Below are 13,100 nucleotides of genomic sequence, written 5' to 3' on the forward strand. Positions count from 1 at the left end.
TGTGTCTTGTCCCTCTCACCTCCATAATATGATGCGTTCTGCTTACAAAGCACATCCTTACTCTTAGGTGTTGGTTATTGTGTCCAGACCGTGCCCGCCCCTATCCTCTGCTATACGTTTTGTATCTCACAGACAAAACAAAGAAATAGCAGTAAATTATCTCATAGACACTAAACAATTCTATGATGTTGGGGGTTCTGGTGACAGATTTGATTATCCTGATGATAGGCTCAAGGCCTCAGAATTATGGGGTGCTCCTGAATTTTGTGGGCTGTGACTAGAACCCCTGACCTGTCACCCTGCACCACTCCCTTGGAACTGGGGCCAAAAGTCTAGTCCCGATAAATAGGATAATTTTTTACTTTATTTTTCTAGAAGGAGAAGACTCTGTAATCCCTTATGGAAACTCACCCTTTGTCCATAAAGCTGTGGTTGAATTATGTCCAGTGTCTTTTAAGAATTCCCCAATGTCCAGATATAGCCAACTTTGTATTATACAGGCTTTCCTTCAGCCTGTATAATACACTCAGGATAGTATCTGGACACCAAAAATCAATTGTTAGGTAAACTCAGGGTGGTTTGGTTTGGTTTGGTTTGGATTGGTAGAGGACAAACAGTTTTAATTATAGTTTTAATTATTTAGCCCCAAATTTTCCACATTTTTTTCGATGGACTTCTACCATGATGACCTCCCCGCGTTGGCCTGACCCAGGTTTCCCTTGAGCTGGTGCCCATTGTCCTGCAGGAGTGGAGTGGAGTGGAGCCGTTACAAGCAAAGCCACGCAGCCCAGGATGGATTCCTAGCTGCTGACTGTGGGCTAGTCACTTAACCTCTTGATCTCAGTGTCCACATGTGTAAAATGAAGGTAATAATGGTCCCTTCCTCAGCAGTTGGAATACTAAGAGTGCTGATACACACACAGTATTTAATTTGGTGCCTGGCACATAGCAAGGGCTTTAGGTGTTAACTAGTATCTTGTCCCATGCATGGGCCATACTTGCAGAGGATGTGCAAGTGAGTTCTCTGGGCTGCTGTTGGCCACTGTGCATTAGAGAACTCCACAGGAATATGGACATTTGCCTGGTGGCATGAAGTGTGACCTTGTACAACTGGAAGAAGACAGTGGTCTCTGGTCAGGGTGCACTTCTACCTCACTCCTCAGAGATGCATGTAAAATTTAAAAACTCAATTCATTCATTTTGGGGCCCAGAAGCTCCATTCCCCAAGGCACAGGGCATCTACCATCCTGTTGGGTAGAAAAGTCAAAAGCTGACCTTCCTTTTCTAGCCTATGATGGAACTTGAGAGCTGGAATGTAAGTTGGAAGAAGAGGAGGCATGTCTCCTGTGTGCAGAAGGAAGCCCATCCTCTCTCAGGAGTGCCTCGTTCATTCAAAACTATTTATGGAGCACCTACGGTACGCCAGGCATTGTGGCACATCCTGAATGTGTAGCCATAAACAAGACAGACAAGGCCTTTGCTGTCTTGGAGCTCCCATCATCAAGGTCAACAGACTGTTAGCATTCCTCACTGACCACCTCTTCTTCAGTAGCACGTTCTGAAGGATGACCCTCCATGACCACGTGATTCTGAAGTGTCCTTGAATCGCCAAAGACAACATGATCGCCACTATAGTTGTGGTGATATGCCTATTTTGTTGCGTTCTAATGCTTTTTTTTTTTTTTGGAAAATAGTCCGTCACACATCTATATTTTCCACAAATATTTAATTAAACTGAATGACCTGACACCACACAGAAAAATACACACCTTTACAGGAAATATTGATATGATTTTGTTGAGTTTCACACGTTTATGTTTTGCTCTTACGCCTCCTTTGGTCTTTCACCAACTGTTATGTCTTTTCTGATCTGCTGGGTCGTGGGCTTCGTCAGGGGAGGTGCCTTCCTAAACCTGGGCACCTCCCACTGGTGACACTGCCTGACAGACGGCTGGCCCCCAGGAAGGACGGACACTCCTTTGAAGGAAGGAAAGGTCCTGCCTGCTGCCTCGTGATAGGCCCAGGCCTTCACGCGGAACCTTGCCCTGGTGGCTGTTTTCTGATATTCGAAGGAAAACTGTCAGGGAAATGAGGCCCTAACACACCCTCTCCTGTGGTTCTCTCAGCTTCTGCGAAATGACCTGCTGGGGAGAAGCTCTCCAGATTTCCTCCCAGCACTCTGGCCTCTGCTTCTAGGTTTCCTGAGCAGAAACCAGGGGAAAGTTTGAGAGTCGTTCTTTTTTACTTAAAGGAATTTATCAGCAAGGAAGCCAAAAAGAGGGCAGGAGTCACAGTGCTTCAGGACGGTGTAAACACACACACACACACACACACACACACACACACACACACTCACACTCACACATACACATACACACACATACACACTCATGCACACACACACATGCACACACACACACTCACACACACATACACACACACATACACACACTCACGCACACACACACATGTGCACACACACACACACATACACACACACACACACATGCAGACTTGCCCTGCCCCCTAAGGACCCTCAAGGGAGAAATGAAAACACCCTTGATCGCTTTCTATGGAGGAGAGGTAGGGGTGCAGCAGACACAAGGGAGAGGAAAGGCAGGGTTATACTACAGAAGGAAAACAGGACAGAGGGAGGAAAACTCACATATGGAAAAGGACACTAGTGGTAGGGAAAGAAATTTTATTTTCAAGCTTTCAAGAGAATAATACAAACAACAGAGAGTTTTTAAAAACCCTAAAAACTAGTTTAAAAAAGTACTTGACAGTGTCCCTTGAATACCCATGGATGACGCAGCCATTGTGCAATGACAACAAGAAACTTTGCAGGTGACCATCCAGTGGCTTTCCCTGGCAGGGTCCCGGGAACCAGCAGGCAGGCTCAAGGGACAGGGCTCCCTGCCAGGGTTCCTGGTGCCACCTCATTGCCTGGGAAGGCCCAGGGAGGCTAGCACTGAGGGATTAGCCAGACCGCCCTCAGGGAGGGTCCCCAGCTGCCAGGAACACTTCAGCTGCTCTCCACTCCCCTCCCGGGGGCCCATCCAGCCAACTCCCTCCCACTCACTACAGCAGCTCTCCCTGGAGACCCTGGGCAGTGGGGTCCCTGGGCTTCATCACGTACCAAAGCAGGAGCAGGCATGGCCCTGAGCGTGTCCTGGCCATGAGTGGGTCTGGATAGTTGGGAAAGTCGCTCCTGGATTGACAGCTTTGAAGGTTGAAGCCACAGCAGCAGGACTGTGCTTGAGATACCCATGGGAAATATGTACTTTCCTCGTGTGTGTGTGTGTGTGTGTGTGTGTCCTGTAAACATCTTTGAGCCAATCACCATAAAATAAAGGAACAAGAGCACAAAAAAGACATCCATCACCAAACCTAAGCCCTCTCTGAGCCCACCTGAAATTGGGAGTTCAGTTTGGAAGGTCTGGAAGGGAGGAGAACCATCCCCCGCCCCGGCTGCTCAAACCAACATCTCCCTCCCTGCACCATCCACGCAGAGCTGCTAAGCCATCGGAGTTAGAGATCCTGCCCACCAGGGTGAGCCCAGTGTCCGCAACATCTGTGTGATTCCTCCTGCCCACACCTGCCAGTGGATCACAGCCCAGGGAGAAACCAGAACAAACTCCGGGGTAAAACCGGGCAGGCTACCCGACACGTGCTTTTTTCCTTCCTGCGCCCTTCGCATTTTTGCTTCCTCTGCATGTGCACACATAGGCACCACCACGAGACAGCCGGCTTCACCCTGGTAGCCTCCACCTCTTCCAGGTGATTTTTGTGCACAGGTACATCTGGGCGGTTCTGTCTTTGTGTTGTGTTAGGTTCGGTGTGTATTGCACTTCGTTGTTGAGTTTGTATTGGTTTTCAGTGCTCTTGTTGGAGAACGGTTTTGACTGATGGGAACTCACGAAGTTGCTCATGGCACCAGCCTCACTCTCTCCAGCTCTTTCTGCCCTCAGACTCCTTAAGGCCCCCCCACCCTCCGCCTGCCCTCTGCTCTGGCCCCTGGGTGCCACCTGGCCTCCCCACACCTGCTCCCCAGACCGGCGTGCCATCCCACCCTCCCCGCCTATGCATGGTCACGGCCTCCCTTCCAGGTCTCTCCTCTCACACAGTCGTGACCCTCATGACCAGCTCCCGGCTGCCGCCCTGGGGGCTCCGCTGTTCATGAGATCTTAAGTGACTCAAGATGTGCAGGATGGTGTAAGCACAGTGGTGATCGGACAGAGGGCCTGAGGGGTGGCTGGCTGCCCGGGCAGGGCCTTCCTCAGGGGCAGGGGTGCCCGCAGCTTCCTCTCCTGAGGAGGGGGCCTGGGCCTGGGTGGATGAGGCGTTCCGGGGGTTTGTCCTGCCTCCTGACTTTTGATCCTCCAGGTCTTTTGTCTTGTCATAGTTCAGCACTTTCCACTGCTGGTTGACAGCCTGCCACCGTTTGAAGATGCGGTACACAGAGGGTCCCTCGTGGATGATGAGGCCTGAGGCAGCAGGGAGGGGAGAAGAACAGAAGCCAAGTGAGGGGAAGCAAGTCACTGTCTCCCTTTATTTATCAACGGATACAGACATTGGGGTAGGCTGGATTTATGTAGTGCGATTTTCTCTTTCCAGACCTACCTTTCAGCCACCTGGTTCCCACCCCTACATTCCTAGGCCTGACAGTCGGTAGATAGGTGGAGCGAGGCTGCCATACCAAACCCGTGAAACGGCCGAGCACCTGCATGCGATGCCTCTGCCTGCCTCTGCTCCACCTGCTCACTTCTTCCCTGGACAAAATCCAAAATTGCCATCCATTGAGGCAGAAGACGAGTATCTTTTCCTCCCTCTAGCATGTATCCATGGCACCCAAGACTCAGCAGATGTGGAATGAACTATGTGCTTTCACAGCACCATAAAAGAAATGCCATGGTCCTTCCATACCTGCTGAATGTCTGAACTTCCACTGGGGAGCTCTTTGCACAAAAAGCCCAGTGCTCTGAAACACACGTGCCTCTGGGAGAGAGAGCTGCGATGCAGTTATATTGGGCAGTGGGAAGGCAGAGTCAGAAACAAGCCAAGGCAGACGATTGGGCAAATACATATTAAGTGTGTGCCTACTATGCGCCAAGCACTAGGGACTGCAGTGAACAGGACAGCCCTGCCCTCCAAGAGCTTACATTCTAGTGGAGGGACACACGCAGCCATGTGAACAAGCCAGTGGGACTATTTCAGGTGCTGGAAAACGCTGTGAGGAAGATACAATAGGGTTAAATAGCCACTGGCTGCAGATGCCGAGGGTCCTGTTGTAGCGAGAGTGGTGGGGAAGGCCTTTTGGGGGCGGTGGCATTTGACTTGAGATTTAAATGATGAGAAGGAGGAATCCATGATAAGATCTGTAAAGAGAGCATTTTCATGGTAGGAACTGCAAGTGCAAAGGCCGGGGGGTGGGAATAAATGCAAAATGTCAGAGAAAAAGGGTCACTGTGGCCAGGGTGCAGTGAATGAGCGGGGAAGTGCAGGGGGAGGAGAGGGCGGAGGGGGCCAGAGACCAGGGGCCTTGGAGGTGGGCCAGGGCGAGGAATTTATATTTTGTCCTGAGCATAACAGGAAGCCACTGAAAGGTTTAAGAGGGCTATGATATGATCCAATTCACCCTTCAGAAAGTTCATTCTGGCTCCTGTAAAAGAACACACTGAAGAGGGATACGAGTAGGAACAAAACCAAGCAGGAAGTGACGTCATGATTCAAGTTGGAAATGACGGTAGCCTAGACTAAGCTGATGGCAGTGGAGACAGTGAGAGATCACTGGAGTCAGGATGTCCGTGAGAGGGAGAGCTGACAGAGTTGCCGACAGGTGAGGTGTAAGTCAGAAGAAAATCTGGACAACCGAGAAGCTCTGGGCTTCAGCAGTTAGTATGGTGCCATTTACTGAGAGGTGGAAGGCGTGGGGTGGGGGGACATGGCGTGGCAGGGGCTGCGTTTTTTTCCCTTTGGGGCTGTCACAAATTACCACACATGTAGTGGCTTAAAACAACACAAAGTTACTCTCTTACAGTCCTGGAGATCAGAGGTCTAAAATCAGTCTCACTGGGCTGAAGTGAAAGTGCCGTTTTCAGCCCCTAGAAGTCACCTCATGCCTCCCCTCTTCCTGCTCTGGTCCACCGCTTTCTTCCAGTGTCACAGTCCTGCTGCTATTGTGTCCTCAAGCCTCCCTCATCCTCCCTTCTAAAAACACCTGTGATTACATTGGGCCCACCTGAATCACCCAGGATAAACTTTCCATTTCTTAAATTACTCATATCTGCAAAGTCCCCTTTGCCATATCAGGTAACATTAACAGGCTCCAGAAATTAGGATGTCTTTGGGGACCATTCTTCCGTCTACCACAGTGGTAGTTGTATTTTGGTCCTGGTAAACTTACGATGTCTGATAGGAAACTCACTGCAAGGGCGAGGTGGGCACTTGGGACAGATGAGTCTGAAGCTTAGGGAGAGATCTGGCCTGGAGATAGAAGTCATCGGCGCAGAAGTGGAATTTGAAGCCTTAGTAATGGCCCAGATCTCCTGGGGAGAGAAGGTAGACAGGTCAGAGAAGAGGGCCAATGGCAGGGCCAATGGCAGAGTCCTGATGTATAGATGTTTGGTGGCAATTTGGTGGCAGTAGAACCAGCAAAGGAGGCTCTCAAGGAGCAAAAATGATGGAGAAGGAAGACTAGCAAGTGTGGAGACCCAGGAGTCTAAAGAAGGGCGTGTTTCAGGAAAGAGACTGTGATAGCTCTTTGAAAGGCTGCCGAGAGGTCAGCTCAAGTGCAATGAGGAGTGACCACGGGCTCGGTGGGCACAGGTAGAGGTTGGATGACAGAAGTGACAGTGGGAAAATCAGGTTGTTCTCATCCAAGTGCATCTTTTATTTATTTATTTATTTATTTAATTGGGGAATTGTGGGGATGGGAACAGTGCTGGGGAATTGGGGGGAGGGGAACAGACACGTTGCTGTCGTTTTGTTCTTCAGTCTAGTTGTGGAGGATGTTACTTCACTGGTCCAAGTTGGCACCATCATTGCGCTCTTCCCGGGCGAGGCAGATCAGTCACTGGCTTCTGGATGGCCGCTCACTGCGGCTGCTGGCCGCTCACGCTGGCTGCTGGCTACATACGGTAGCCCATGGCAACCCACTGCCACAGGTGCTGCAGCCTACGCCATCGCCGGCGACTCACAGCAGCCCAGCTCCAGGTTGAGCTGTTGTTCAGCCTCTTAGCTGTAGAGGGCAGTGTCACTGGCCCTCATATGTGGGATCCGAACCGGGGCCCTCTAGCATCCCAAGCGAGTTCTCAACCATCGCGCCACTCGGTCGGCCCCCATCCAAGTGCATCTTTGTCTTTCATGAAGTCAACAGCAAAGGTGGAAGAGATAGGGAGGAAGTGTTGACAATTTGTGGAGAAAAGAAAAAGTGGGAGAGTGAATCGACAAGGGAGATGGAATAGAATTATCTGATGGTGTTGCGTGCCCATTTGAGATTTGCGGCCATAAATTTGAAGGGAGTCTAGTCATTTGTTCTGTGATTTTTCTCTACACCATCAACAGCTTGCTAGGTGCATCTGTGGAGTAAGAAGCGAGTTGTATTTAATGAGTGTAGACTGTTTCTCCAGGCAAGTAAGACAGGAGAGAGGGTGAGAATTATGGATGTTTGCAAGGGAGTAGTTATTACACTGGCCCATGGAGACTAGGCTTGGGAGGAGGGAAGTGAGGACACAAAAGGGATAAGGAATAATGAAAAATGGAAAGCTATAGGGTCAATGACTAGAGGTCTCCATGAAGTTGGAGAATTGCCTTTTTCCGCTTCTAGAAGTAAGTCATCTGCATTCCTTGCCTCTTTCTTGTGTTGGTCAAGGAATCAGTAAACTACAAAGATGGGGGGTGATGACCAGCGAGTGGGGTGATTAAATCCAGATTTTGGAAGCGGCGTTGTTCTTGGTGATGATAAGGTGTCGGCGGGGAATCACCTGAGTGGGGCTGAGGTGGGCTGGAGGAAAAGGAGTAGTGAGGAGTTGGACAAATTACTGCACCAGCCATCCTCAGTGCTATCAGACCAAATACCCCCTTTTTATAACAAAAATGTTTCAATATCCCCTTCCTTGTCCTGAAGTGAAATTCATAAGACAATAGGAGTCTCTAGGTTTCTTCTTTAGAAAAACAAGTATAATGACCTAACAAATAAAAGTAAAGAAAAACAAACGGGAAGTCATTTATAACAGGACAATATAAATTTCAATAGAAACGCTGGGGCACAACGACATTTGAAAACAAATTAAAACCCTCATACATTTTCACCGTGCCCCCTAGGGGATGGTACCACCTCTGCTGAGAACCACTGATCCATAGAGATGCTTACGTCAGGGATGGTAGGAAGGAGTGTATGAGGCAGGTACATCAAGGAATGTTAGTAAGTAGTCAGCAGCCAGCAGCATCAAGACGGGGACTGGAGTGGTAATATATGATGACATGCACTTCAAAGGGGCTGGAGCTCCCGAAGGATAAAGGAAGAGAGGCACTTTGGAAGTGGGAACGGGCAGCAAGGAGGACATGGACCCCACCTCCAGGCCCCACAGAATGCAGTGTATGGGAGAAAAAGCAGCCACTATTTGAGACAGCCATGCAAGAAACAGTACCCTCAGGAGACAGCTATGTTGCCATTAAAGGAAGATGAAAGTAACACTCAGAGAAGAGGTTGCTAGTGATGGACCATGAGGTCCAGAGGACACAGTAGAAGGGTGGGTTCAGGGATGAGCAAAACAGGAAAGTGATTGTCCGTATCCTGAGGGTGGTCTTGGAGGCTGGGACCTGTGATGGTGAGAGCCTGACTGGGGATGAGGCACAGTGGGATTGACAGCAATTGTACACCGAGGGGCGGCTGCTGTGGTCCCTGGGGGCGAAGAGCTGACTCATAGGAACAAATAACTGAGTCCCTCCAGCCGCCTCCTAGATGTCAAGCAAAGACACTAGAAGGGAACACCTCAAAGCCTCTCCAACCTCAAACACAGTGTGACTCTAGGAAGCAAGGCGGCTCCTCACTGCCACTCATTTCTCCCATGTTTCAACAGCTCCTGAAATTGCACTTTGTGCAACAAGTCTTCACGAGTTCACTGAAGGCGAGACCGTCTCCTGCAGCCCACTAATTCCTAACCTGTTGCGTATGTACCCCCCTGAGGATCTGATGAACGCTAAGGACCACCTCGGAACAAACCAGACACACAAACTGTCTTTATAATTTTAGGAAGTTCATAAATCTCCTGCGGACCACTCATGGGCCTCTTGATGTGGCCTAACTGGTTCTGGACAAGGAGACTTCCTCTTTGCCCACTCGTTCTTACTCTCTCCAGATGTGCCAACTCTCATCACTTCCTTCAACCTTTCGAATATGTGCCTCTGCACCCTTGGCACTGCAGCGTTCATTTGTTCATTTATTCCACAAGCCTTGTTTGAACACTGCTATGCTCTTCGCCCTAGATCATAAGCCCCTTGAGGACAAGGGCCAGGTATGGCTGAGGCTTGGGCAGCAGACAGGTCCGGGAGGCTAATGAAGTCGTGATGATGATGGAGGAGAAGGGGGCCTCAGGGAGGGAGAAGTGGGACCTCTAAGCCCCACACTAACTCTTTCCAGTAAGAACCACTGCACGTGACTCTTGATCAGACCATTTGACCCTGATTGAAGAGGGTGGCTGAAATTTTTGGTCTGAATGCTGCCTTCTTATTCACCAACTGTTCAGTTTCAGGAAGTAGGTTTAATGCATAGGTGGCTGAAGTGGGGGAAAATGCACCTGTTTGTGCAGAATGTTTGGCAAAAGTTGGAAAAGCACAAACTACCTCATTCTTGTCCACTCCCTCTGATTTCTGCTCTACAAATTACTTGTTGATTCCTTGGGTGGCAGAGTTTTTTCTTTTATGGGGAAGATGGGTAGGGCTTATCTGACAGGGACAGGTGAAGTGGGCAAGGTCGAAGAGATGGAGGAGAAAGAAGACAGGTGGGAAACGGCAGGAGAGAGACGGGGCAGAGAGAGAGGAGGCTGAAATTAGAATAGGAGGAAAAGGCTATTGGTGAAGAGAGGTAGAGATGTAGTAGAAGAAGAAAATGGAAAATTAGAAGGCAAGGAGACCCTATAAGTTTTGATTGAGGACTTTTGTGGGGTTTTCTATTTAACTTAACTATGCCCAACCCTGGGCTATATTTCTGGGAAATCCAGTTTCAGAAGAATTGTTGCCTAGTCTTTCTGACGTCTCTCCGCCTTTCAGGGCTCCTCTTCCTTACATAGCTGTAGGCCCCCCAGGTTGTCAGATCCTTTGTCTGTCATCGTATCTAGCTGAAGTGGCCCTTTGCTCAACCTATGAGGATGGGAGGGAAGGCGGAGGTTGTGAATGGCTGGTCCTGCCCGCAGGGCTCCCCATGGCCCTAACTCACCACAGCGGTGGCAGGGAGCTCTTCCTGTAGTGACCTCCCAGTCCTCCCTTGCTGCATCTTGGCCATCGGCTCTGGCTGTGTGCACAGCAGTGAGATACAATTTTATTTTTCATTTCACTTGGTATTTCCTGAGTACCTACTATGTGCTCCTATGAGCTCCTGGTTCCCATTGCATATGTAGTGAACAGGCCAAAGCTAACCGAGATGTCTGTAGAGGAGCCTCTAGTCCCATCCCAATGCTAAAATCCCCTCCCCACGCCCCTCTCCTGCCAGTGTCCTGGGCTAAGTGGCATGAAAGCTGCAGACAACTTGACGATAGTGCTTCTCCAACTTTACGTCACACTCAGCCTCAGATCTTGTTAAAATGCAGATTCCCAGGCCCCGCCCCCAGAGAGTCTGACTGGTGGTGGGTCTAGGGTGAGGCCTAAGAATTTGCATTTCTATGGAGCTCTCAGGTGTGCTGATGCTGCCTGTGTGTGGACCCCACCTGAGTAGCGCTGCTGAGAACACGGTCTCTATCCTGGCCTACTGCCTCCCAGAAGGCAAACTGGTCAAAAGAAGAACAAGTAACAAAAAATATATTCTACTTCCAGATGTGACTGACAGACATGGAAATGTAAGACAACTGGAGAAAAAGAAACGTTCTCTCCTAGACCCAAAGACCTTTGGGTCCCACCATTTAGAGTCAACTCACCAATACACACGTCCTGACCGCTCCGAGCACCTGCCACTCACTAGCTTTGTGGCCTTCAGTAAGTTACTTCCTCCTTCTGAGCCTCCGTTTTCTCATCAGTAAGTGGGGGCTGATACCCCTCCCTGAGAGGGTCGTTATGAGATCAAATGAGGAAATGAGTCCTGCGTGCTGATGCCTGGCCCCAGCACACATTCCCACTCCACATGATACCGATTGTTTGGGGGTTGGGGGAGATTACAGGCTAGAAAAAGCCCACTCATCTCTCTTCCTCCTTCTCCCTTGCCAGCCTCATCCCCAAACACCAGCACCTGTCCTTCTGTCTCCTACGTGTCCTTCCCTATCCTCAATCTGAGTCATTGTTTATGGATGAGTAACATGCTAGAACCGAAAGGAGCTCTAGAGACCGATTCTTCAGAAGTGGGGACGAGCCTTCACCCCCGTGCCTCGTCTCCCACCACCAAGCGCCCTCAGCAGTGCCAGGGAAGGGATGCGCCCCTCCGCTGCATAATTACCCACCGTCAGACAGCGGTGAGGCAAGGCTTACCCCGAAGCCCCACCACTGCCAAACACTCATCTTCCAGACGCTCCCTCTCAAGGGGCTAGCCCGTCAGAGCCTGCGCTAAAGACCTTACCAGGCAAGCGTGGGACAGAAATGCAGAGAACCAGCCATCTTGGGTGGGTTCAGAAGCTGCTGCTGGGAGACGCCCGACTGACAATGCCAGTTGCCCAACATGCCCCAAGGGTACAGCTTTGTGCTTCTCACAAGTGTAGCCAGGCTGTACCTCGGGGGGCCTCCCCAAGGAGGTGGCGAGGTCTGGATCCAGGGGCCCCAATTGGACAGGCTCATCTTGAATCTTATGCTTTGAGTCACCCAGATCCCCCAGCAGGAAAGACTCAGAGGACAGAGGACACTGAAAGCATTCAGTCAGGGCGAAGATGGGTGGGGCTTATCTGTCTGTCTTCTCTGTCCATCTCTCAGTGCCTTGTCAGTGCCCAGGGAGAGGCTGTCCCCTTGGAGGCGACTTCTGAAAGAGTTCCCTTCCTAGCAGGGCTCCAGCTGGGCCAATTGACCTTGGCCGAGCTGTACAGAATGTTTCTCAGTGTATCAGAGCGAGAACATTGCAGTCATTCTGCTTATCCAGGGCATCGCAGAGACCTATGAGAAGACCTTTGCCACAAAATCACTGAGGGCTGAGCTTAAGTCAGTCGGACTGAGTAGGAAAGAGAAATACCCTGGAGCACCACGTATCCTTGCAGCGGTATAACTGAGAGGTCCATCCCCGGAAGTGCGTGTGCAGTCATACCCTAAGATACTGTGGAGTTTTCTGTGGGGTTTCTTTATGAAGCTTAGAGCTCTCACTAGCTGGCCAGATACAGACAGAATTGGATGTTTCAGCCACTCTGGGCAGTGATGATGAAGGTCATGGTGGTGATGATGGTGATGGTGATGGTGATGGTGAGGACAGTCAAAATGTATTAAATGCTTACTATGTGCTGTCACTCTACAGGGCTCTGCAAATGTAGTCTAATTTCCACAGAAACCCTGTGAGGTAGGTGATGTTATCTCTACTTTACAGGAATGGAAACAGCTCAGAGATGCTAAATGTCTTGCTAATGACACACAGCTTGTATATGAAGTGGGACATAAACCTAGGTTCATCTGAAACAGAACAATGCCACGTGTCTGGGCTGCTGCCTCCTCTATATTCAAGGTCAGGTGCTTCCCCCAGAGAGAGCACAGCTATGGAGAAAATAAAATTTTTTTTGGAAATTATATATGTCTATGAGCATACAGTTTCTATTTAAATGCATAATATGTTTTGTTGTTTTTTTAAGTTTTCATGATTATTATTTTTTTTTATTGGGGAACTGAGGGGATGGGAACAGTGCTGGGGAATTGGGGAAGGGGAACAGACAAGTTGCTGTTGTTTTGTTCTTCAGTCTAGTTGTGGAGGACGTTGCTTCACT

The 13,100-nt window shown here is 49.8% G+C and overlaps 1 protein-coding gene across 1 annotated transcript in view; it reads right to left on the reverse strand.

The window, feature by feature from the left end:
* Positions 1-2,492: 2,492 nt before the first annotated feature.
* The window catches only part of MARCHF4 (membrane associated ring-CH-type finger 4), a 101,956-nt gene continuing 91,348 nt past the window's right edge, over positions 2,493-13,100 (reverse strand). Inside the window, exon 4 of the mRNA XM_019638160.1 lies at positions 2,493-4,487. Coding sequence (XP_019493705.1) covers positions 4,120-4,487 — 368 coding nt within the window. The 3' untranslated portion in view covers positions 2,493-4,119. The remainder of the gene's footprint in view (positions 4,488-13,100) is intronic.

The sequence above is a fragment of the Hipposideros armiger genome, unplaced genomic scaffold, assembly GCF_001890085.2.
Source record: "Hipposideros armiger isolate ML-2016 unplaced genomic scaffold, ASM189008v1 scaffold_38, whole genome shotgun sequence".
Lineage (NCBI taxonomy): Eukaryota > Metazoa > Chordata > Mammalia > Chiroptera > Hipposideridae > Hipposideros > Hipposideros armiger.